Below are 26,432 nucleotides of genomic sequence, written 5' to 3'. Positions count from 1 at the left end.
CCATGGAGCTGTTTCTTTTTAACAAAAGTTGCTATACGAATAAAGATTATTATAGTTTTTATTAATAATAATAATAATAATAATAATAGGAATTATAGAATGAACAAGCACTGCATCACTAATAATGTCAAGCTCAAATTAGGGACTGAAAAACAGTGACACTTGTAATTACTGAGCCGTTTGTGTAAGTGTGTGTGTGTGTGTGTGTGTGTGTGTGTGTGTGCGTGTGTGTGCGCAAGTCTCGTGCTAATTGTGCTAAAGTGTTAATTCGCCCTTCAGCTAGCAGACTGTAGCAGATGCAGTCTTAGGTGAACAACTTTGCATCAGCCTGTGACAACTTTGGCCTCATCATCAGCATCCAAAAGACCGAAGTGATGCTCCAACCGGCCCCAGGAAAACTCTACCAGGAGCCCAACATTGCAGTGAAGGGTCAGAAACTCCAGGCAGTCGACAGCTTCACATACCTGGGCAGCACTCTCTCCCACTCGACAACTATCAACGCAGAGCTCAACAACCAAGTCTCAAAAGCCAGCAGTGCCTTTGGAAGACTAAGAGCAAACGTCTGGGACTGAAGAGGGATAAGCCTGACCACCAAGCTCAAAGTTTATCGAGCTGTGGTACTCACAACTCTCCTCTATGCCTGCGAGACATGGACTGTGTCCAGGAGACACGAGAAGCAGCTGAACTAGTTCCACCTCAGATGTCTCCGCAACGTCCTCAAGATCCGCTGGCAGGACAAAGTACCAGACACCGAGGTCCTGAGTAAAATGCTGGTCCTGAGCATGACCAGCATCACCACCATCATGTGCAATGTATAGCTCAGATGGGCAGGCCATGTCACTCGCATGCCAGACAACTGCATCCCCAAACAGCTGCTCTATGGGAAACTCAGCTACGGCAAATGCTCTGTCAGTGGCCAGAGAAGGCATTTCAAGGACAATCTGAAAGTCTCCCTGAAAGACTTCTCAATTGACATCGAGTCCTGGGAGTCTCTGGCAGCAGACCGACCAGCCTGGTTCAGTGTCATCTGGCAAGGAGCCAAAGCAGCAGAAGAGCGACACACCTCCATGGCTGTTGAGAAGCGGCAACTTCACAAGGTGAGAGCCTCCAGCACCCCCTACCCCCCACCCACCCACTGGTGCCCTACCTGTGGGAGAGGGTTCCTCGCCCGGATTGATCTTATCAGGCATTTTTGGGTCCACACCAGATCGACTTCAACCTAACCAGTGGAAATGGTCATCTTTGAAAGTCAAAGGATGAACAACAACAAACAACAACAGCATACTGTAACTGTAATTTAGAGTATTTATAAATCTCATTAATGACATCACTTTTATGCAAATGAGGCTAATCAGTCAACTTTTTTAGCAACTCTGTGTTCATGTGCAAAATGTGTTCTTTCAGGTTTTCATCATGATCTCGACTCATCTAGAATTTATTTCCCCAAATTTTCTCCCTAATTTACATGTGGTTAAGTCCCACCCACCAAACACGTTCCCCATCACACGACTGCTACCAGCCAGGGATGGCAAAGACTGTTACGTGTTTCCTCCAGGGCACATGACGCCAACCAACCACATCTTTTTTCTGACTGCTATCTAGAGTAAATTTTAACAAGCTCTCCATCACTGGTGTTTGAGATGTAGCTGGGTTGCCAGGTCTGTGTAATAAAGTCAGTTCAATTCCAATTGCAATTAAAAAAATCCAACACTAAAATACTGCACTAATCCACACAGTTATGACAAATGAACACCTAACAGTACCAGTGTTGTGCATGAATGTGCTAAATGAGCTCCATTCATTGAACATGCTCATATTTTTGGTGAATGTTGAACTGAATGAATCAGTTTGCAACTAATGAATATGAACGATGGTGATGTTCACTCTGGTGAGAATGAATGATGTTCATGCACCAGAAGTATGGATAAAAAGCAAAAATGTAACTTTCATATTGTGATATGAAATATGATGGATTATGATGTCTTTGGATCTTGCCTTGGAAAATTTTTAGATGACCATCTGGATTTTTTCATGTGTTCCTTGTCTCCTTGTCTTGACCAGTGTTGTCTTCTAGCAGTGTGCTCTGATGCACTGGTCGTGACACTACTGATTTGTTTATAGCAATAAAGTAGACTCCAAGTGCTTTCTAATGGTAGTGAATTTGTATTTTTTAATTGCTGATTTAAAAACTTCACTTTGTATTCAGAGTAGCTCATTAAAAGATATTCAGAATTATTTTTTAATGAACATGAACTGGTGCATTTTATTCTGTGTAAACTGAACTTTAACCTCGCTCTAGTTGTGAATTTGCACAACACTGAAAGGTATCTTATTAATGAGTTACTGTATCATTCCTATACAAACCAGTCATAAAATCTCACATATTAATAAAATATATCATTATATTATTCAAAATAAATATATGTTATTTACCAGCTGTGAGGTCCATATCGTGAAATACCTTGACCGAGGTCTTGAAAGTACTGAGCAAGGCCCTCTGGGCTGAGGTCAGTATTCAAGGCCGAGGTCACGGTATTTCACCATACGGACCAACCTTAAGCTGGTAAATAATATATATATTTTTTCTTTACCAAATTCTAACAGAAAACGAGAGCGCCCGAAAGGGAAAACCGAGCCGAGCCGCCATTTTGAATCCTCATTCACGGCTGTAATGCAAATGGCTTCCTCCTCGGTATACAAGTGCACTTCCATGGCAGGGAAAAAAAACTACATTTTGCCGCCTATGTAGTTCCCTATTTATACAAAATTGAGTAATTCAGGATTCAGCCATGTTTTTGCTTGGCGTTAGCAACAGTTACAGGTTTTAGCTTTCTCCTGAAATGTTTTCTTTTATTTCTTCTTCCTCAGGGTAGTAAAACTCGCTTTCACTGTGAAGACTGTCGTTATCGCTGTCCATGCTGTAAAATTAATGCTATTCTCCTGAGAAATGCTGGCAAAAATTTATAAGGTTTTTGATAAAAATCTTATAAATAAATCTTATTTTTAAAAAAAGATAAATGTTGACAAAAAATGCGTTTGTTGTTGTGAACGAGCGAGTCGCCAGAGGTCCGTATCTGGGGTCCGTAACTGGGGTCCATATCGTAGGATATGGACCTGCTCACCAGCCAATCAGAGTGGAGGATTTGATGGAAACTGGACCGCGAAAAAAATAAAGTATATTACTATAGATGAAGAATATACAAGTATTTAATTATTTACTGACTGCTATTCACTGACATGAAAAATTGTGATATAATGAATTTAATGAATACAAAGAAAAGTCGGGTGGCACGGTGGTGTAGTGGTTAGCGCTGTCGCCTCACAGCAAGAAGGTTCTGGGTTCGAGCCCTGTGGCCGACGAGGACCTTTCTGTGCGGAGTTTGCATGTTCTCCCCGTGTCCGCGTGGGTTTCCTCCGGGTGCTCCGGTTTCTCCCACAGTCCAAAGACATGCAGGCTAGGTTAACTGGTGACTCTAAATTGACCGTAGGTGTGAATGTGAGTGTGAATGGTTGTCTGTGTCTATGTGTCAGCCCTGTGATGACCTGGCGACTTGTCCAGGGTGTACCCCACCTTTCGCCCGTAGTCAGCTGGGATAGGCTCCAGCTTGCCTGCGACCCTGTAGAACAGTATAAAGCGGCTAGAGATAATGAGATGAGACAAAGAAAAGTCCAACATGCAGCAATAAGTCATAAAGGTTATAGAGCACCATACATGGAGAGGATCTGGCAACCGGGTTATACAGCTTAAAAACTCCTCTTATCTTTATTACGTACACAATTATATTTTAATATTTACAGTGCCTTGAAAAAGTATTCATACCCCTTGAACTTTTTCACATTTTTCCACCTTACAACCATGAACTTAAAAGTTTTTTATTGAGATTTTATGTGATAGACCAACACAGAGTAGCACATAATTGTGAAGTGAAACGAAAATGATAAATGGTCTTCAAAATTTTAAACAAATAAAAATCTGAAAAATGTGGTGTGCATCAGTATTCAGCCCCCTGTACTCTGATACCTCTAAATACAATCCAGTGCAATCAATTGCCTTCAGAAGTCATCTAATTAGTTAATAGAGTCCTACTGTGTGTAATTTACTCTCAGCATAAATACACTTGTTCTGTGAAGGCCTCAGTGGTTTGTTAGAGAACACTGAAGAACAAACAGCATCATGAAGACCAAAGAACTCACCAGACAGGTCAGTGATAAAGTTCTGGAGACGTTTAAAGCAGGGTTAGGTTATAAAAAAAAATCCCAAGCTCTGAACATCTCAAGAAGCACTGTTCAAGCCATCATTCAAAAATGGAAAAAGTATGGCACAACTGCAAACCTACCAAGACATGGCTGTCCACCTAAACTGACAGAGCGAGCAAGGAGGGCACTGGCCAGAGAAGCAGCCAAGAGGCCCATGATCACTCTGGAGGAGCTGCAGAAATCCACAGCTCAGGTGGGAGAATCTGTGCACAGGACAACTGTAAGTCGTACACTCCACAAATCTGGCCTTTTTGGAAGAGTCGCAAGAAGAAAGACATTGTTGAATGACAGGCATAAGAAGTCCTGTTTGCAGTTTGCCAGAAGCCATGTAGGGGACACAGCAAACATGTGGAAGAAGGTGCTTTGGTCAGATGAGACCAAAGTTGAACTTTTTGGCCTAAATGCAAAGCGCTATGTGTGGCGGAAAACTAACACTGCTCATCACCCTACGCACACCATCCCCACTGTGAAACATGGTGGTGGCAGCATCATGCTATGGGGATGCTTTTCTTCAGCAGGGACAGGGAAGCTGGTCAGAGTTGATGGGAAGATGGATGGAGCTAAATACAGGGCAATCCTGGAAGAAAACCTGTTGGAGGCTGCAAAAGACTTGAGACTGGGAAAGAGATTCACCTTCCAGCAAGACAATGACCCTAAACATACAGCCAGAGCTACAATGGAATGGTTTAGATCAAAGAATATTCATGTGTTAGAATGGCCCAGTCAAAGTCCAGACCTAAATCCCATTGAGCATCTGTGGCAAGACTTGAAAATTGCTGTTCACAAACGCTCTCCATCCAATCCGGCTGAGCTTGAGCTATTTTGCAAAGAAGAATGGGCAAAAATTTCAGTGTCTAGATGTGCAAAGCTGGTAGAGACATACGGTACCACAAAAGACTTGCAGCTGTAATTGCAGCAGAAGGTGGCTCTACAAAGTATTGACGCAGGGGGGCTGAATACTAATGCACATCATATTTTTCAGATTTTTATTTGTTTAAAATTTTGAAGACCATTTATCATTTTCGTTTCACTTCACAATTATGTGCTACTTTGTGTTGGTCTATCACATAAAATCTCAATAAAAAACTTTTAAGTTTGTGGTTGTAAGGTGGAAAAATGTGAAAAAGTTCAAGGGGTATGAATACTTTTTCAAGGCACTGTATGTATAATGTATTGATCTATTCTTAAAAATTATATATAGTTTGTTTTTATAATCATCTATCTATCTATCTATCTATCTATCTATCTATCTATCTATCTATCTATCTATCTATCTATCTATAAATAAAACGGCTGAAAGATGACTTCACACACGCTCACTTCCCAAAAATGTCCTAATGTTGGTAAAAAACATATCCCTGTCCTCAATACGTAGCAAGTACACACACACACACACACACACACACACACACACACACACACACAATAATAGACTTTCACATCTGGAGAAGAACTTCTGTAGATGGATTTCCACTCCACTACAATGTGTGTGTGTGTGTGTGTGTGTGTGTGTGTGTGTGTGTGTGTGTGTGTGTGTGTGTATGAGGTCTTCAGCATGGCTAACCTGACACAAAACATAATCAGAATGTCCAGGTTGGAAAATAGCGTTCATGCAATGTTCTAAAAACAGTAATACTGGCCACAGGCAAACATTTTGATAACCGAACTATTAATGAAACTGTTGCAGCAATGTTGCAGGAATGTTTATAAGTGTTATGTGAAACATTCTGAGATCATCCGTAAAACTCAACAGAAACTTAATATTCAGAAAACATTCTGTTGACCTTCTACTCTGTCTACTGATGTCCTAAATTCCTGAATGTTTTCTCAATGTTACAGTTATGTTTGTAGAAACCATTGAGAATCTTTATCCACAAGCTGGATGAACATTACTATAATGTTGCTACAAACTTGTTGTTGATAATAAATATAAAGTATAAAATAAAGACTGTTATTACAACATTTTTGGCTTTCAAACCTGCAAAACACATTTCTGATAACATTCAGCTGGAAAATATCAACCTAATGACATCCAGGTGTGTGTGTGTGTGTGTGTGTGTGTGTGTGTGTGTGTGTGTGTGTGTGTGTGTGTGTGTGTGAAAATTCGGAGTGCAATGGATCCATAACTGTAGAAAATTATTTTTAAATGTTTTGGACGGACACACACACACACACACACACACACACACACACACACAAATATTGTTTCTCTTACATAATCACTAACTGGTAAATTTCTTCAATCTTATCAACAGAACAGCTCAAGTTGTATCTGATCTGTTAAACATCGCCTTTATTTCACTTTTAATCGTCATGGAAACGTAGTGCATTCTGGGAAATATGAAAAAATCATCTACCAGACAATGGAATTGACTTCTGCCAAAAATCTTTCTGCTGCTGCTGCCAGTCCTTCACTACTTTCCGGGGGTTGAAATTTAACCCCCTCACACACACACACACACACACACACACACACACACACACACACACCTTTTCCATCCCCCCAGTTCTACAATGAGCTCAGCATTTTGGACACTGCTCTGTTTTTCTCCTTCTGAACCCCTCGACCCCATCTGCGTCAATGCTCCCTACACCCTATACACATGCACTACATATGTACACTCCATAGTGTGTAAAAGGGAGCCACTTCCTTACTCACGGGGTGTGTTATAAGTTTTCTACACCCTACAGAGTGCAATGTATATCCAACAAGCAGCCATGTGGAGTTCCTTACCCCTGACACTCTCTAAATAAGTGCACTATGTAGGATGTAGGATACTGAATGATGATCTCTTCCCTCTGTGTCATGCACTATGTCTAACAGAGTGTGATTTGGGACTCATCCTTCATCTCTATACAAGTACACTAAATGAGACACTTTAGCATCAACAGGAAGCTTTCAGGGATTCAGCTCTCCACTCCTTATAGAACTGATGTTTCATTGTCCACACAGGAGCTCAGACCCTATGTAGTGCACTTCAGGAGTAGGGCACTGGGTCTCACCCCATCACAGAGCGTGTGTGTTTGGGCAGCACTGTTTGAGCAGATCAGAAGGTTGAGAGTTCACTGATAAACTACTGGACTTTGCACTAAACCCTTAAACCTGTTGTGCTCCAGGGGGTCATCCCATGTCCGGCCCTGACCTTTGACCCTGACCTTTGACCGTGACCTTTATGCTTCCTAGCTGGAATAGGTGATGAAGCTATTATAGCTATAGCTGTTATATTATACGCACTTTGGATGAGTATAATGGCATTTAAAACTGTCTTTTTCTGAATCTGCAAGAGCTCCATGGGAGAAAAATCTGATTGGACACAGCTTAAGCCACATCACAGAAATGTCTTCAAGCATCATCATGTGATATTTTTCTCATTTTATCTTGTGGTTTCACATTTAAACGCCACAAGAGAATTCCTTGTGGAATTTTCTGTAACAGAACATTGTGAATGTGTGAGAACTTTCTCCTGAATAAAATAAGAGTTACACAAACACATTGTCCCATTTTATCACTTTAACACAGTTACGACATGTTTAATTGTTCTCCACAGTGTGTCAGTACTGTGCGTCATGTTTAATGCGGTACTTTTGATTACAAAAAAACCCCTGAGTACTGAAATACAGCTGTTTAGATTTAGGGAGTGCACTCTGACTTAGTGATCTAGTACACTTCTGTAGTGAGTTTGGCTTGAGAGAAAGATCTCCTCCGGCCTCATGCAAGAACAGAAGGATATGTTGATAAACAGATCCCCAGAAAGTCGATTTTCAGGCGTTTCCATCAAACCTCGCAGCTCTGAAGGATTTTATAAAAACGAGGCCACGGCTGCAGTCAGTCGTTAAGTGAAGCTGGGTCTCCCAGTGAAATGTATTGCAGCTTTATTCAGGAATGTGTAGTATAAACCATCTCCAGACTACACACACATGCACACACACGCACACATGAGAGAGAGAGAGAGAAAGAGAGAGAGAGAGCTGAGTGCTGAGATCAGGGCCTCTGATACAAAACAGAAATGGATCAGTCTTGACATTTGGCAGAGAGACAGAAAGAGACTGTACATCTGTGCAAACCAACAGTGACCACAGCACAGAAACTAAACTCCATAGTTTGTTTCTGTTGATGATTTCCTCAGGTGTTGGCAGAGCTTCAGTAATTATTTTAAAAGTCTTTCAGAATTGGAGTACGAGTAGGAGCGAATGCAAAAGTAGTTTGTACTTTTCCAACCTATTTTTAACCAGCCAACCTACAAGAAGAAGAAGAAGCCTTTATTTGTCACATGCACACTCAAGCACAGTGAAATTCATCCTTTACATCTGACCCATCTGAAGCAGTGAACACACACACACACACAAGTGAGCAATGAGCACACACACATACCCAGAGCAGCAGGCATCTCTGTACAGAACCCGGGGAGCAGCTTTGGGGTTAGGTGCTTTGCTCAAGGGCACTTCAGCCCATGGCTGCCCCATGTTAACCTAACCGCATGTCTTTCCGCTCCGGAAACCGGAGCGCCCGAAGGATACAGAGAAAACATGCAAACTCCACACAGAAAGACCCCCGTCAGCCACTGGGCTCGAACCCAGAACCTTCTTGCTGTAAGGCAACAGTGCTAACCACTACACCACTGTGCTGCCCAAACACAAAAGTAGTTTGTGCTTTTCCAACCTATTTTTAACCAACCTACCTACCTACCAACCTCCCTGAGTGAGGTGAGTGTATGTTGTTCTTTTGGAACAGGCCACTGGGTGGGTTTGAATACTGTATTACTTTTTGTAAAAATATAACAGTGATAATGTCAGTGGGTATGCATTGCTAGTTCTGTGTATATGTCATCAATTAAACCATTTTTTAAATCCACGGTACATATCTCACTGTCTTTATGATAAGCTCAAAAAGCTGTTGTATGTCATGTAGATTTCTTGCCCACTTGTCCAGCCTTTTAAGTATTGTATTGCACCTAGAAATAAACTGTCCTCCTTTAATTAGTATAATTTGAGTTGTGCATTAATTTATACATCATTATTAATTATATTAATTGTGTATTGTGATTAATTTAAACATTATGATTTATTGTGATGTAATAATGTGAATATTCATGGTTATTCCTTAGTGTTTGGAGTCACTAATATAGCGAGACTTTGCTGACATCTAGCGGCTACTTTATAGCTGAATGTCGTAAACATTTTGCAGCATTTACGGCGATACAAGTTGCTTTACGACAACTCCTGTTTTCACATTTCAAATAAACATGGCTGCCGCGCGGGATGATAGCTATGGTGCTGGGCTTGGAAATGAACAAAACGATGGAAGATGCGATGAAACTCCAGAGACAAGCAGCGGAAAACCTTTGGAAAATAAAGCTGAACCGAAGCCAGTGTGTCTCATCGTGCTTGGCATGGCAGGTTCGGGAAAAACTACTTTCGTTCAGGTAAAGACCTCGATGGTTTTATCCCACCTGTATTATGACAGATTCCTCCTACTTTGCCCTGATTGGCTACAAGTTCATAATCAGGCACGCGCTGAACACCAAGGGGTTGCGGATTGCCTAGTAACGCTGCTCTTAGCGAATCGTAGTTCTGAGGGGGCGGGGTTTGTGAGAATACGGGCGGGGGAAAAATGTGAATAAGATATGTCTCAGACCAACGAGCTTCTTTAGCATGTTAGTTCGACTGTGTAGGTGTTTTTCACTCTGTTTATATGATATTTTAGATCATAAGGAGTGAGTGAGTTCATTTTGTTAACCTTAAAATGATGTTTTTCAGCGACTCACAGCTTATCTGCACTCTAAGAAGAGTCCCCCATATGTTATTAACCTGGACCCTGCGGTTCATGACGTTCCGTTTCCGGCCAACATCGGTAACTTCCGCCACATAACTATGTACTACATTCAGTAACAACATCTGCTGTGTTGAACTGTATTAAAGCGTTTTATTCTTAAAATAAAGCCCATACTTTACAGGGCTGTGTGGAGTAATACTGGGAGTTAGAGAGAGAGAACTGGAAGATCGATCTCTCTCTCTCTCTCTCACACACACACACACACACACACACACGCTTCAACATAGAAATATAAACCAGGTTTTATGAGGGTATTTCAAAAAGTTCTTGCCCTCACCCATAAAGCATCACAGGAGAAGGATTGTTCTTGCATTATTTTTCAACATAGTCTTCTTTAAAGTGCATATTCTGCACCAATTTCGTTTTTTTTTTTTTATGAAAGTATGTCCCTTTACACACTCATCCAGAAGGGTAATTTTGCACAAGGCCATCTGTCTACAGCAGAAAAAAATAAAATAACAAAACGCGTCTGGAAAAATCTGGAGTCTGGAGCCAGGGGCGGCACGGTGGTGTAGTGGTTAGCGCTGTCGCCTCACAGCAAGAAGGTCCGGGTTTGAGCCCCGTGGCCAGCGGGGCCCTTTCTGTGCAGAGTTTGCATGTTCTCCCCGTGTCCGCGTGGGTTTCCTCCGGGTGCTCCGGTTTCCCCCACAGTCCAAAGACATGCAGGTTAGGTTAACTGGTGACTCTAAATTGACCATAGGTGTGAATGTGAGTGTGAATGGTTGTCTGTGTCTATATGTCAGCCCTGTGATGACCTGGCGACTTGTCCAGGGTGTACCCCGCCTTTCGCCCGTAGTCAGCTGGGATAGGCTCCAGCTTGCCTGCGACCCTGTAGAACAGGATAAAGCGGCTAGAGATAATGAGATGAGACGTGATAACGTTGAAGAAATTTGCAGAAAACCACCAGGTCGTTTTCTCATAAACAAACCAGCGCTGACGTAGGATTCAGAGGGAGGCGTCCCGCATGCGATGTCACGAAAATGAATGTTTGCCAGGAAATTCAAATGCCAAGTTTTTTCAGAGGCGGACCAATTCACCTCAAATGGCTTGATTTCAACTGAATTTTTCTGGTATTGCGCAAGGTAAAAAAATTGTGCAAAATGTGACAGATATTTGACCAAAGTTTAATATAAAATAGGAGAATTACATTGAGCTTGCTCCTGAATTTACCCGTGATCTGTACTTTGGCTTCAATGCACTTGGTCCACTGATGTTCAAGCTCTGCTATCCCTTCACGGAAGAAGGTCACATCCTGAGCCTCCAGATTCTCCTCAGTAACATGAATGACTTCATCATCACTCTGAAAATGAAGACTACATGAGTGGGATTTCAGTTTGGGAAACAGACTGGTCGGGTGAGTAAGGTGCACAGGGCAACAGTTCGAAGCCGCATTTGGCTGCTTCTGCCTCTGTCACCTGTACTGTGTGGATGAGCGTATTGTCCTGGAGGAACAGCACGGCAGCTCAAAGTGTTCCTCTCTTTTTTTTTTTTTTCTGTGATTTTTGCTTCTTTCATTTGAGTCTTTGTGGACAGTGATCATATACAGTTTATGGAGCACTTTCATGTGACGTCACAGCCGAGCCAGATTGTGACAGACGCCATATTTCCGCCTTCTACTTCTGGTTCTACTTCTACCTTTTCTTCTGGAAAACCCTACTATATACAATTCTACTACAACGGCTGCGGCTACAAGCTCTCCCTACCTGTGCACGTTTTTTATGTTTTTTGTGTGTATTTTTGCGTGTTGTTCATCTGTATCAGACTTCAATATCCACTACAACCGTATGGACTTACTGGACATTGGTTTCCAGCAGAAAATGACGGTTTGTAGCGATTTCCATCGCATGCACAACATTCCGGACGAGATAGTGAGACCAGCGGGGTCTCCGTGGATTGTTATCGGAAGCAAAGCGAAGGAAGCGGCGCCGGGAGCGGAAGCAAAAGCGAGGCTGCCGAGCTGGACTGTTGACTAAGCTCAGAAAACAGCCACTCAAATCTCCACTGCTAAGCCTCTATCTCTCCAACGCCAGATCCATGGTAAACAAGACGGACGATTTGGAATTACAGCTGGAATTACCTTATCCTATTCTATAATCGGCTGGTCAGTGCTATACTCAATACTTAAGTGACTTACCCATCCAATGAGGATTTGTTATTTTCTTGTTTACAAGATGCCACATCTGAGTCGCTGACAAATCCTGAATTTCTGTAAAGATAACTGTCCAGAGATTTATAAGCACGCAGTGCTTCACCACTGAACAGCGAGGGAAAGTTTATGAGGTAATTATACATGTCTGGGTATTCCGCTGGCAGTTCAATATCCACTGACACGGTCGTGAAAACTCCGTCCGGTAAGCCATAAGGGTCACTAATCTGTAGATCGTTTATTTTAGACATATATCTAGTTATCTGTTCATTAGAAAAATGAGCCGTGTAGTCCGTCGGTTGAAATTGATCCATTCTGTACACGAGTGCAACAGTATTCAGCTGTGTTTTTTACCGACAAGATGGCGGCTGTGTACTTTCCGGTCACGTGACTGCAAGATCTCTATAGTGTACAATTACACCCCAAAATGGGAGTTACACCCCTTGTTTCCAGGTGAGGCTGAGAACCTTTTGAAGTACCCTTGTATATACAGACAGAGGGAGATACAAGCAAACAGAAAGGGCTAAGGACAGACACATGGGTTATATATATATATATATATATATATATATATATATATATATATATATATATATATATATATATATATATAAGAATGGACTGATAAGTAATGAAAAGACAGCCATACAGATAGACAGCTGAAAAAAATCCTACGTAAATTCAGTGATTATTAATGAGTGATGTAAATAAATAATCGAAGAATGAATTAATTTCTGTGCTTGATCTTATAGAAATTATTAAAGCCTGTGAGAGTAAACACATGAAGTTGTGATGTTATTGAACCTGGATAGACACTCTTTGTGTGTGTGGTTCATTTGCAGATATCAGAGATACGGTGAACTATAAGGAAGTGATGAAACAGTATCCTTTACACCTCAACTCTGATCTTGTGTCATTAGCCATCAGATGGTTATTAATGATGATATATAAACACACAACTGCTGCATTTGAATGTCTTTAACTCTGATACAGATATGGTTTGGGCCCAAACGGAGGAATCGTCACGTCTCTCAACCTGTTTGCGACGAGGTTTGATCAGGTTGGTGTGTTTTTATTTATATATATATATATATATATATATATATATATATATATATATATATATATTAGTGCTGTCAAAGTTAACGCGATAATAATGCGGTAACGCAATCTCAATTTAACGCAATTAAAAAAAATAGTGCTGTTAACGCAAATTCTAATTTGGCCCTGCGAGTCACCCGTAGTTCCTGCTGAGGCTTGTCGCGTGCTGCGTTTAACTGTACCAACAGGTTTACCGTCCAAACGAGATCACATGGGATTACCTTTCACAGGTGAGACTGGAAAAATACTTTTCAATACTGTTCCTTCAGTCTTCAGTTTCCCAGCTCATCTCCACCGGGTAGGTGTAGAGTTATAAGCAGTGAGCATTAGATAATACAGTGCCACACTATGATGAACGTTTTTGAACGTTTTTATTTTTGTTATCTGTTTTTTTTCTTCTTTTATGGCAAATACTTCTCTTCAAAAGAAACTAATGAAGAGTAAAATAAAACATTTTTTTATTTTCACAGTGATATGCACTTTATTTTTCATCCCTTGGTTTTCTCATCTAATATGGAAGTTATGGATGTCAGTGGCTGTGACAAGACGTGTTATGCTCTGCAGTAAAAAAAAAAAAAACATTGGTACAAAGCAAGCCCATTCACTTTTTTATGCTAAGAGAATTACAATGGTTTTTCATGTGACAAAAATGTGCGATTAAATTGCGATTAATCGCGAGTTAACTATGACATAAATATTTTAATCGCTTGACAGCACTACTATATATATATATATATATAAGTACATGTTTATCACATTAATTATTCACTTGTTCATTATTCTGATTTATGATTAAATTAAGTTATAACCTCATTCACCAATTCTCAAATTACTTTTTATTTTAATCCATTTTAGTATAAATGGGACAAACATTAATGACAAGATGACAAAACATTTCTGTGATACATGGTCCAGTACAGATCACAATATTAACAAACAGTACTACTGTACTTTAGATTTGATAATACTTTTAAAGCGGACATATTATAGAAAACTCGCTTTCTCAGTGCTTGTGCACAAATGTTTGGGTATCTGGAGCTCTAGAACCCACAAACTCCCTGGTCAGTTCCTTTTGGGTTCCTATTTCAGAAAACATGAGCTTGAACAAGCCCTTCAAATTTGCCTCCCCTTTCTATGTCACTCATTAGAATTATCCCGCCTCCTCATCGGAGTATCTCCACTCATGGCTTGAGAACTGCCTCTATGAATGAATATTCATGCATAAAGTGCTACCTGATTGGCCAGCAGAAGACGGGGTGGGGTGAGCAGTGGCTTATTATCATTTAAAGGAGCAGGAACTCAAATCAGCTGTTTTGAACAGAGCTGTTTAGACAGGGGGAGAAGGGAGCTGTGGTGTTTTATCCTTGTGGGATTTTGACCAAAGCATGTCACAGACATTTCATTGAGACCTCAGGGAACTGTATCAACTTGTGGAAAAGGGGATAATATGCCACCTTTAATATTCTAATGTCTGCAAGAAATTATTTAACACTGAGCAAGAGAAATGAAATTTATTGAAAAATTGAATGAAATGCTACAAATGCACGTACACACACAGATGGTATTCCAGACTATTTATCACAATGCTGATATTCTATCGTCGTATTGCTCATCCCTAACGAGAAGTCTTTTTGTCTGTTTTTAGTATGCGAGCTCAGTTTCTTCTGTCTCTGTTCCTCAGGTGATGAAGTTCATTGAGAAAAAGCAGCAGAATCATCGGTGAGTGTTGGCGTGTTCATCAGTCACACACACTGTAGTGTTGATCAGCATTAACTGTCGGTTCCACCTGTACAGGTATGTTCTGATTGACACACCGGGACAGATTGAGGTGTTCACCTGGTCTGCGTCAGGAACCATCATAACTGAGGCTCTGGTGTGTAACAGACTTTATTTTACTTCTGTTCTAATCCGTGTGCATGACAGGAAAGGCACGATAATACTGTTCTAGAGGAACAGTAAAGGTTATATCTAGAACTGTACCAGAGAGGATTTTCTTCAGTGAGACTTCTAGGAACTTTAACCACCCAAAGAACCCTGATGTAGTAGTTGGTTAGATAATAATGTGTCAAATCCAACAACCTACTGATTACCACCATGTATAACTGTGTGAGCGTGGTACTGAGTGTGTGTTACTGTATGTGTGAGCTACCGTGAGTGTTTGTCATTGCGTGTTACTGTATATTATCGTGTGTGTGTGTGTTACTCCGTTTTATTTGAATTAAATGTATGAAATACAGGCATAAGAAAGTTGAGGTAAAAAAAAAAAGTGTGTGTTTGTGATGCAGGCCTCATCTTTCCCATGTGTGGTGATGTATGTGATGGATACGTCCCGCAGTGTGAACCCCGTCACCTTCATGTCCAACATGCTGTATGCCTGCAGGTCAGTATATGTCTCTCTCTCTCTCTCTCTCTCTCTCACACGTGTGCGCACACGTGTGTGAGAGGGTGTATGTGTTGCAAAACATGATATCTCGTTAAGAGAAAATATCTTTAATATTGGTGACTTTAATATTTCTTATTAGAAGATTATTAGAACTAAAATATAATATTTAACTTACTTTTAGACGCTTTAACTCATTTCAAGCTTGAAATCTGCTTCATCTATTGGCAGATAATTGTGCTAATTTGAAGCATTTAATTCTAGAAAGAAACAAAATTATCTGCCAATAGATGAAGCAAATTTCAAGCTTGAAATGAGTTAGTGTCTAAAAGTTAGCTAAATAATAATTTTTTTTAAATTGGTTACTTTACACACACATTCCATCCTCGTCAGTTACGTTATGCTGTGCAATGACATTCACTACCTGGTGCAATATTTCTATTCCTATTTCAGTTGCCAGTATTTAATTAGTGCAGAAATGCTGCTTCAGATGAAGTACTACTCTGAAATTCCATTCTTATTTTGTTGTGTACATTACATACATGTCTGTGTTTTTTTTTTTTTTTTTCACTTTTTTTTTTAAATCGCCCGCTGGCTGAAAGGCCTGAAGGGGGATTATGTCATGGCGATGTCCGTCCGTCCCGGTAAGGGTGCTCACCTTCTGAAATCAACTCCTCTCACAATTTTTGGAGGAATTTCACGAAACTTGGCAGGATTCTTTGTTACTGTGGTGCTTGAAAGTTTGTGACCCCTTTAGAATTTTCTATATTTCTGCATAAATATGACCTAAAACATCATTAGATTTTCACAGAAGTTCTAAAAATAGATAAAGAGAACCCAGTTAAACAAATGAGACAAAAATATTATACTTGGTCATTTATTTATTGAGGAAAATGATCCAATATTACATATCTGTGAATGGCAAAAGTATGTGAACCTTTGCTTTCAGTATCTGGTGTGACCCCCTTGTGCAGCAATAACTGCAACTAAGCAATTCCAGTAACTGTTGATCAGTCCTGCACACTGGCTTGGAGGAATTTTAGCCCATTCCTCCATACAGAACAGCTTCAACTCTGGGATGTTGGTGGGTTTCCTCACACGAACTGCTCACTTCAGGTCTTTCTACACCATTTCGATTGGATTAAGGTCAGGACTTTGACTTGGCCATTCCAAAACATTAACATTATTTTTCTTTCACTATTCTTTGGTAGAACGACTTGTGTGCTTAGGGTCGTTGTCTTGCTGCATGACCCACCTTCTCTTGAGATTCAGTTCATGGACAGATGTCCTGACATTTTAGAATTCGCTGGTATAATTCAGAATTCATTGTTCCATCAATGATGGCAAGCCGTCCTGGCCCAGATGCAGCAAAACAGGCCCAAACCATGATACTACTACCACCACCATGTTTCACAGATGGGATAAGGTTCTTATGCTGGAATGCAATGTTTTCATTTCTCTTAACATAACGCTTCTCATTTAAACCAAAAAGTTCTATTTTGGTCTCATTCGTCCACAAAACATTTTTCCAATAGCCTTCTGGCTTGTCCACGTGATCTTTAGCAAACTGCAGATGAGCAGCAATGTTCTTTTTGGAGAGCAGTGGCTTTCTCCTTGCAACCCTGCCATGCACACCGTTGTTGTTCAGTGTTCTCCTGATGGTGGACTCTTGAACATTAACATTTAGCCAATGTGAGAGAGGCCTTCAGTTGCTTAGAAGTTACCCTGGGGTCCTTTGTGACCTTGCTGACTATTACACGCCTTGCTCTTGGAGTGATCTTTGTTGGTCGACCACTCCTGGGGAGGGTAACAATGGTCTTGAATTTCCTCCATTTGTACACAGTCTGTCTGACTGTGGATTGGTGGAGTCCAAACTCTTTAGAGATGGTTTTGTAACCTTTTCCAGCCTGATGAGCAGCAACAACGCTTTTTCTGAGCTCCTCAGAAATCTCCTTTGTTCGTGCCATGATACACTTCCACAAACATGTGTTGTGAAGATCAGACTTTGATAGATCTCTGTTCTTTAAATAAAACAGGGTGCCCACTCACACCTGATTGTCATCCCATTGATTGAAAACACCTGACTCTAATTTCACCTTCAAATGAACTGCTAATCCTAGAGGTTCACATACTTTTGCCACTCGCAGATATGTAATATTGGATCATTTTCCTCAATAAATAAATGACCAAGTCAGTGTTTCCCACAGACCAGGTAGCAATTTGTGGTGCTCCACTGTGCCGATGAGGGACTTGTGCGCGGTGGTGTCGTGGCAGTCGGTGGAGTCGGTCATTGGGGTGTATGCAAAGTGTTTACAGCGGGCGGTGTTCAAACACACAGTATTTTTCTTCAGAGTCACCTGCTGGGACTATTTTAAAGCTACAAGAAGCATGTGAGATTGTTCAGTTCAATCTAAATTCTTTTAAGTTCTTTAAGAGAAGACAGCTAAAACAATTTTTACCAGAACCCTGCCTGGTTTCATTCCTCGACCCAACTTTACATTACAGGGCAGGCCATTAGTTTGCTGGGCTTGATGTTGGTGGAAAACCTGTCTTTTAAATTTATGAAAATTACTCACCAAAACTGAAGTTAAAGTTTAGTTTTTACCTTAGTTTTTTGCCTTTTTGGTGGCAATCTTTCAATCATTCCTTAGTTGATATTCAAGGAATAGTTAACCATTCTGGATTGAATCCAGTCTCCCTATGTCCAGTTTTCCTCCTCGCCTCCTCTATCAGAAACATAGAATCATTTACTTTCCCCACTTTTTTTTTTTTTTAAATTAGCTATAAGTCTATCTGTTTCAACCTCACCTGTTGTTTCAGCAGTAGCTGCCTGTCTTACAGCAGCATTTTGGTTGTCCTCCTGGCCCATCTCTCTTGAACAGCCCTGAGCAGCACTGAGTTGTTCAGCACTGTTTGATGCCTATAACATTTGAAATTATATTCCAATAACATTTACTAGCAACAGCCATTTGACAGTACAACTTTATTTCAGACTGATACCTCCGCAAGCTGCTCAGTCTCCTCTAGATGAGGCCTTTTTTGGTGCAGAAAAAAACTTTTCAATACTCATCTGGGTTAAAGCAGCAAACATTGAGAGTCAATGAAATTATAATAGTCAAATAAATACGAAGTTATTATTAGCCTATGGGCATCCTACAGTAGCCTATCTCAACTACCGCATTGTTTCTTAAAATATTCAGATTTTATGCTTCAGATAGCATCAACTAGGCATCCCTGTGAGTATAACATTTTATTTAGGCTAGTGGGAAAGCCTTATTTATTGTGAATGTCAAGCCATTATTAATAACTTGCATGAATGCTGAAGCGGGATGAACGGGATAATGCAATAAGGCCGGTTCCTCGCGTCAAGCTGCTACTGTATGCATCAAAATTGGTTTATAGCCTGACTCAGGGATGTCCGTTTCATGTAAGCCAAGAAGGCTATGATAAAGCTCATCACGAGCACGACGTAGGCTACCTTTTAAAATAAGGGGTCGGAAGGCGAATCGGGAAGGCTGTGTTGTTTTTAATTAGCCTAACAGGCCTACTTGCAGTCCGGGTATATGCGCACTGGCAGGCCTGTGTACACGCCCCTCTCTCTCTCTCTCTGTGGGTGTGTGCGCACGCGCGTGAATGAGAAGAAAGAGCACTATGAATGAACAGAACGATATCCAACGGAATTTTTTTTTTTTTTCAAAATTGCGAGTCTGATTATGTGGCAATAGGAATCCATTGTGTGGCGCTGCGCCACACAATGGTCTATTTTTGTCTCATTTGTTTAACTGGGTTCTCTTTATCTACTTTTAGGATTTGTGTAAAAATCTGATGATGTTTTAGGTCATATTTATGCAGAAATATAGAAAATTCTAAAGGGTTCACAAACTTTCGAGTACCACTGTATATGTCGGTAATACGCATATTGCGGTTTTGTTCAATTCTACCATTTTTACGCATTTTACCAGAGTTCTGGCCTAGTTGCTAACGGGGGATATTGTGCTCTCAGAGCACTCTTGTTTATTTTATTATTATATTTTATACTTTTATTGCTCTGTTTTTGTTACTGTCTCTTCCTGACTATCTGTGAGCTGCTGGAACATTTAAATTTTCCCACTGAGCGATGAATAAAGTTTTTATCTTATTTGAGTTCTAATCAGAAATATTAGATAAATTCACCTATATTAAAGATATTTTACACAGTGTAATCATTTCTATCCTACTGCAGCAACTGTGTTGTTGTTGTTGTTATTCCCATCAGTTCCCTTGGAGTTTGAGGTTTGTAACCCTGCTGTGTTTTGTGTTTAGCATTCTGTACAAAACCAAACTTCCCTTCATCGTGGTCATGAACAAGGTGAGAACATTCAATAAATCTACACTACACACACAGTGCAGTAATGATGTAAACACACTCATTCTGATGCGTTTGTGGGTGTAAATGTGTACGGGAAGCAGAAGTTTCTAGAAGTGAACCAGTGAAACAGGAGGTGCAGTACAGGGCTGGGCGATATGATCATATTGATATCGTGATGAAAGTGTGGTGTGACGACATTTCTGAGATCACAGCTGTCATGATTTATGTAATAACACAGTTATAAATTCTGAAGTGACCCAGCTGGTTTGATTTTTGAAACAATTAGAATTTTTTTTCTCCTTTTCATTTTAAGGTAGTTTATTTTCTTGTACAGTAAATGAGTAAAACTAAACTCACTTTTTACAGTTTTTTTTTTTTTTTTTTTTAAAGCTTTTTTTTCTGGCAGTTTTTTAGTAAGCATATGCATCATAGAAATGTCTTCAGATATCATGATGTGATGTTTTTGTCATATCGCTGCGTCCTAGTGCAGTTCCTGTTATTGTTCGTGTGTTTTAAAGTGCATATCACGGGTAAATTCAGGAGCAAGCTCAATGTAATTCTCCTACTTTATATTAAACTTTGGTCAAATATCTGTCACATTTTGCACAATTTTTTTACCTTGTGCAATACCAGAAAAATTCAGTTGAAATCAAGCCATTTGAGGCGAATTGGTCCGCCTCTGAAAAAACTTGGCATTTGGATTTCCCAGCAAACATTGATTTTTGTGACGTCGCGTGCGGGACGCCTCCCTCTGAATCCTACATCAGCGCTGGTTTGTTTGAGAAAACGACCTGGTGGTTTTCTGCAAATTTCTTCAACATTATCGCGTAATTATTAAAATGGTTAACAGATGTATCGTAGGAGGGTGTAGCAACACCAATCTTGATGGGATTAGTACTCATCGTTTCCCAAAAGACCGGACAATGAGAGAGAAATGGGAGCGCTTGGTCTATACACGCTGTGCACTGAAACCATGCAAAGCTCGCGCAGCCTGCTGGCGCTTCCGCAGGTAACGCCACCAATCTGGCTCCAGACTCCCTTGTGATTTTTCCAGATGTGTTTATTTTATTTTTTTTCTGCTGTAGACAGATGGCCTTGTGCAAAGTTACCCTTCTGAATGAGTGTGTAAAGGGACATACTTTCATATTAAAAAAACATGAAATTGGTCCAGAATATGCACTTTAATAGCACTGCGGTAGAGTTCATCCAACTGCTGTTTCTCCAGTGTAGGGCACTAGGGGGCGATGATCAGTCACAGGAAAACATTTTGTGTGGAAATACACTGACTGCTATATCAGTAAAGTGTTCACCTACAGATATTTCTGTTCAATTTCTGATTGTATAAAATTAAAAGCATGTAGTGTTCATTTTAGTGTTTTAAAATCTGTCAGTGATTTTAGGCACTAAAAAAAACAACTCAACTTGAATATCATTTTAAAGCCAACACCACCATGTTGCAATGACACAACGTGAACCTTTTCCGTGTGTGTGAACCCCTCGTGCAGACAGATATAATCGATCACCGCTTTGCCGTGGAGTGGATGCAGGACTTTGAGGCGTTTCAGGATGCACTGAACCAGGAGACGTCATACGTCAGTAACCTCACACGCTCCATGAGTCTGGTTCTGGATGAGTTCTACACAAACCTGCGCGTAAGACCCACACACATGCACACAGTGTTTACAATATGTAACACATACACTGAGCTACTGATGTGTTAGTCCTGACAGTTTTTGTGTTCATTTTAATTTTGTATGACTATAAAAATGGGTGTCCGGTGATGGACAGGGTAAAGGACTGTATAAGAGGGACACTGGATCAGGTATACAGCAAGCTACACAGGCTGTCCGGTTAGAACAGGAATTAATGGATGTCCACTCATGAGCAACAGTGTAAACCGTGGTTTTACTAGAAAACAGAATAAATTACAAATACAACAAGACATGAGTAATAATGTACACACAAGCAATAATGTAAATAATAACAATGATATAAATACAAATACACATCGCATTAAATATATATTAACGCAAATGAATAATAATTATATACAATGTAATACAAATGTAAAACACACAAATGAATACTATGTAAGTAAAACAATGTAAAGCCCAATGAATGCTACTTACACCCCATAATAAATAACACAACACACTAGATACTGACTATATACACGATATGTACACAATATGTACAATGTGTACAACGTACACGGAGGATGAGGATAGCTGCCTACAGCAGCTATCATTACCAAGGTGCGTGGTGCAACTGCTTACAGCGAGTCACACCCGCATGAAGACACAGAGTGTGTCGGCTGAATGAAGGGGAGCATGGCTCCTTTAAGCGCTGCCCCGCGCTGTATTGCGCATAGAAGGTTAGAATATGTGGCGCGGTTATGAACTGTACATACCACCACTACACTCCCAACACGGCAATGGCTAATAATGAAATGTGCTCCCGTAACAAACCGTGGTCGAGAAAACAAGCGCTATCATTACATGGCTACTGAACAGAACAGAACAAACACGTAAGAAAATAGACAGACACAGGATGAGAGAAAAAGAGAAGAAATACTCGCTAGCATTACCGCTACATGTAATAGTTACAGATAGCGAGTACACACATAACACAGTAGCTACGCAACAATAAACAACTTACATTCAAAGACGCACGGAATGCACACCCGGCACGAATGATGGACGTTGGATCCTGACACGTCCGCGATAGAAGGATAGAAAGCAAGAAAGAAATGAAACAGAGAGAGAAAGAGAGAAACGGATCCGAATATTCACTGATGAGAAGCAGGTGTTGCATGGAGTCCCCGTCTGTTGTGTACTGTGTTTTCCTCGATGTTTGTGCGCATCTTATATAGTCCACGCAGCACAGTGTGATGGACAGTGGCGCCAGGGTGTCTGAAGTTGGCGTGTTGTAACATGCCCTGACAACTAACGAGTTGGGAGCCACTATGTCTGACAAGGGTGCCTGTTTACTACTTTTAAAGGTCAAAATAATTAAGACCTGGCACCGCAATTCTGAACAGCCGCCCCCAACTTTGTAGAACAAAGTTGTGTCCATGATGTCAGGCAGAGGTGTCCTGAGGGAGTGAAGGGAGTCTCACCAGGCGTGAGACTGGGCGTGTGTAGGTCCGGTCCTTGACCTGCACCTGTGCAGTACGTACCCTGCCATCTGCTCCAGGGATGACAGCAGTGACCTTGCCCACAGGGCACGTGGGAGTTGAGGGTCGACAATCATCACGATGCTGTCAACGATGAGGTCCTCCCGGTCTCGTTGCCACTTGGAGCGGGTTTGAAGAGAGGGCAGGTAGTTCCTGATGAACTTAGCCCAGAATTGGTCCGCAAGGGCCTGGCACTGTCTCCACCTGCGCCTGCTCAGGATGTCGGAGTCGGTGTAGACCACTTGTGGTATGGAGGGGTCGTGCCGCCCCATCAGCAGCATGTTTGGAGTGATGGGATCTGGATCTGCGATGTCTGACGAGGTGTAACCCAAGGGCTTGGAGTTGATGATGCTTTCCACCTCGATCAGCACTGTCCTCAACACCTCCTCAGTGACTGTCTGTGCATCGAGTGTAGTGTGTAGGGCAGCTTTGATGGAACGGATCTCCCGTTCCCAGGAACCACCGAAGTGCGGAGCATGTGGAGGATTGAACTTGAAGTCAATCTGTTGACTGGCTAAGTGGGACTGTAGCTCTGGGCTGAGGGCTTTGAATGTCTCCTGCAGTTCAGACTGACCCCCTCTGAAATTGGTGCCTTGGTCGGAGAGCAGCTCATGTGGCTTCCCTCGGCGTGCGATAAAGCGCCGCAGGGCCATCAAGAAAGCATCAGTGTCCATGCTGGTGAGGAGGTCTAGATGCACTGCATGGATTGTCAGGCACTTGAAAACGATGCCCCACCGTTTCTCAGTGCGTCGGCCGATTTTGATGAGGTACGGCCCGAAACAATCCATTCCAGTGGAATAGAAGGCTGGCTTGTGCAAGCGCAGACTTGATGGTGGCAAGTCAGCCATTCTGGGGATCACTGGTGTGCCTCGCCACTTCTGACACTCTGGACAGCTGTGCTGATGTTTCTTGACAGCCGCTCTCCCACGCACGATCCAGTACCGCCGGCGCAGCTCAGCAAACACTCGCTCTGGTCCTGGGTGCGCCAGGTGGCTGTCGAAGTCTCGGATGATGAGCTGTGTGATGGGGTGCTGAGGGTCAAGCAGGATGGGGTGCAGAGTCTCCTCCTCAACCGTGTCACACCTGCGCAGACGACCTCCGACCCGGATCAGCTGTGTCTCAGCGTCGTACTCCGGGGACAATGTGAGGATCCTGCTGTCAGTGGAGACTGGCTTCCCCGCTGAGAGCAGGGTGAGGTCTTCGGGGAAGGAGTCACTCTGTGCCTTCCTGAGGAGTGCCATCTCCGCTTGCCTGTAGTCCTCAGCTGTGATGGCGGATGTGGCCGCCCCGTGACGCGCTCTGACTGTGGCCTCCAGCAGCTCTGGATATTGACTGAAGTTCCCTGCATCAGGCAACGCAGGGTCAGAGGTCACGGTGATGTGGCCACAGAACTGGGACTTCCGCAGCTTGGTGGCGTCCTGCAGCAGCTCCACTGATGGTGACGGTGCACTGATGAACAGGCACACTGGGGTGGAAGACCGATGCTTGACAGCCTTGGCGGGGCCTTGAAGTGTCCACCCAAGGCGTGTCTTCAGGGCAATGGGTCCACCTGGTGGGCCTATGTGCACAGGCTCGATGGGGATGAGGAGGTCTGGGTAGTCAGACCCAATGAGGAGCAGCGGACGGGCCTGAGTAACGGAGTGAAGAGGCAGCCCTCTGAGGTGGCGGTAGGTCCTTTGGAGAGCCTCAACTGGGTGTGAATGAGGGGACAGTCCCAGTTCGGGTGATGTGAAGGCCCGCTGTATCTTGTACCGCTGCTGCGGTTGACTGAGGGATGACACAGAGAAGGACACTGACCTCCCCGGCACCGTTCTGATGTCATGACGGATGGTGCGGAGGGCCAGGTTCTCACTCTGTCCTTTGAGGCCAAGCTGCTGCACTGCTTGGGGGAGGAGCATGGTGCGCTCTGACCCGTCATCGAGGATGGCGTAGGTCTCCATCTTCTTGCCCCCGTGATGAAGGAGCACCTTCACCATCTTCAGCAGCACACAACTACCTCTCCGTGCTGGGTCGAGGTAGTAGGTGGATGGCTGGCTGGGTGAAGACAGTGTCGCAGTCTCCGGCCTGCTTTGTGCATTCACCTCATGCAGTACCTCGAGGTGCAGGCGATTGCACTTCGGGCACCGTGCCTTGAGGTAGCACTGAGCTGCTTGATGGTCGCGTCCACACCTCCAGCACTTCTTCCCGGTCTTGATCCACTGGAGCCTTGGTTCCAGTGACATACTCTTGAATGCAGTGCACTGGTTGAAGTAGTGCTCCGTGCTGTTGCAGAAGGGGCAGTACTTCTTTGGAGGCTCCACCTTGGCGGGTGTGCGTGGAGCTGACTTTGATGGCTGCTGAGCTGACTTGGTTGGGGGGTCTACCAGCAGGACCGTGGTGGAGCGTGTGGCTGCCGGCTGCTTGGCTCTGGTGCTCCGCTGCCACTCTGCCTGGCTCGCTGTTGCCTTTAGCGGGTCGTTGGTCTCGTCCAGCTGCACACCAACCTCGTGCTGTAACCATGCGGCGAAGTCCAAGAGTGTGGGGACAGGCACACGGTCTGGGTCGATGTACCGCCTGAAGGCAGTACACAGCTCGTGAGGCAGCTTGGGCAGCAACCGAGACACATGCGAACCACACCGTAGCTCAAGCTGTTCCTGGGTCCCCATCTTATCCAGCATCCCCACCAAGGACTGCACCTTCAGGGCGAAGTTCCTGAAGCCTCTCTGGTCACCGCTCCTGACAGGGGGCTCAGCCAAGACCTGGTTGATCTGCCTGAGTGCCAGTTTGCGGGGCTGCCCAAAGAGCTTCGTGAGGGCTGCCATCGTATCACTGTAGGGATAGCTGCTGTGGCAGTAAGCATCCGCTACCAGGACAGCATCCTCTAGCTTCAGGTGGTCCAGCAGGATCTGATATTTGAAGCGCTCTGTCGCGTCGGGTGGTAGGACGTTGTCGAGCGCCAGCTGCATCCTGTTGAACTGCCGTGGGTCGTCCTCGGTGAACGCTGGGATTCTCATCTTGGGCCCGCGGTAGGTCAGCTCCTGAGGGGGAAGAGATGTCAGTCGCTGTGGGACAGGTGACAGCCTGTGATGATCTGGTGCCACTGCCCTCTGACCGGCCGACACCGGTGATGACGTCCGCTGTCTCTGAGCAGACGAAGGGCGCCGTGGGCTGAATGGCGCTGAGTACTGTGGGGTGGCAGGAAAGGGTGAGGAT

General features: G+C 42.8%; 1 protein-coding gene across 1 annotated transcript in view; it reads left to right on the top strand.

The window, feature by feature from the left end:
- Positions 1-9,480: 9,480 nt before the first annotated feature.
- gpn1 (GPN-loop GTPase 1) overlaps positions 9,481-26,432 on the top strand; it is a 31,505-nt gene continuing 14,553 nt past the window's right edge. Inside the window, exons 1-9 of the mRNA XM_060933809.1 lie at positions 9,481-9,680; positions 10,015-10,108; positions 13,079-13,118; positions 13,230-13,296; positions 15,019-15,056; positions 15,132-15,210; positions 15,623-15,717; positions 20,020-20,065; positions 21,571-21,717. Coding sequence (XP_060789792.1) covers positions 9,501-9,680; positions 10,015-10,108; positions 13,079-13,118; positions 13,230-13,296; positions 15,019-15,056; positions 15,132-15,210; positions 15,623-15,717; positions 20,020-20,065; positions 21,571-21,717 — 786 coding nt within the window. The 5' untranslated portion in view covers positions 9,481-9,500. The remainder of the gene's footprint in view (positions 9,681-10,014; positions 10,109-13,078; positions 13,119-13,229; positions 13,297-15,018; positions 15,057-15,131; positions 15,211-15,622; positions 15,718-20,019; positions 20,066-21,570; positions 21,718-26,432) is intronic.

This window comes from Neoarius graeffei, chromosome 11 (assembly GCF_027579695.1).
Source record: "Neoarius graeffei isolate fNeoGra1 chromosome 11, fNeoGra1.pri, whole genome shotgun sequence".
Taxonomy (NCBI): domain Eukaryota; kingdom Metazoa; phylum Chordata; class Actinopteri; order Siluriformes; family Ariidae; genus Neoarius; species Neoarius graeffei.
The sequence above is the reverse complement of the archived record's forward strand: the minus strand, read 5'-3'. Positions and strand labels throughout refer to the sequence as shown.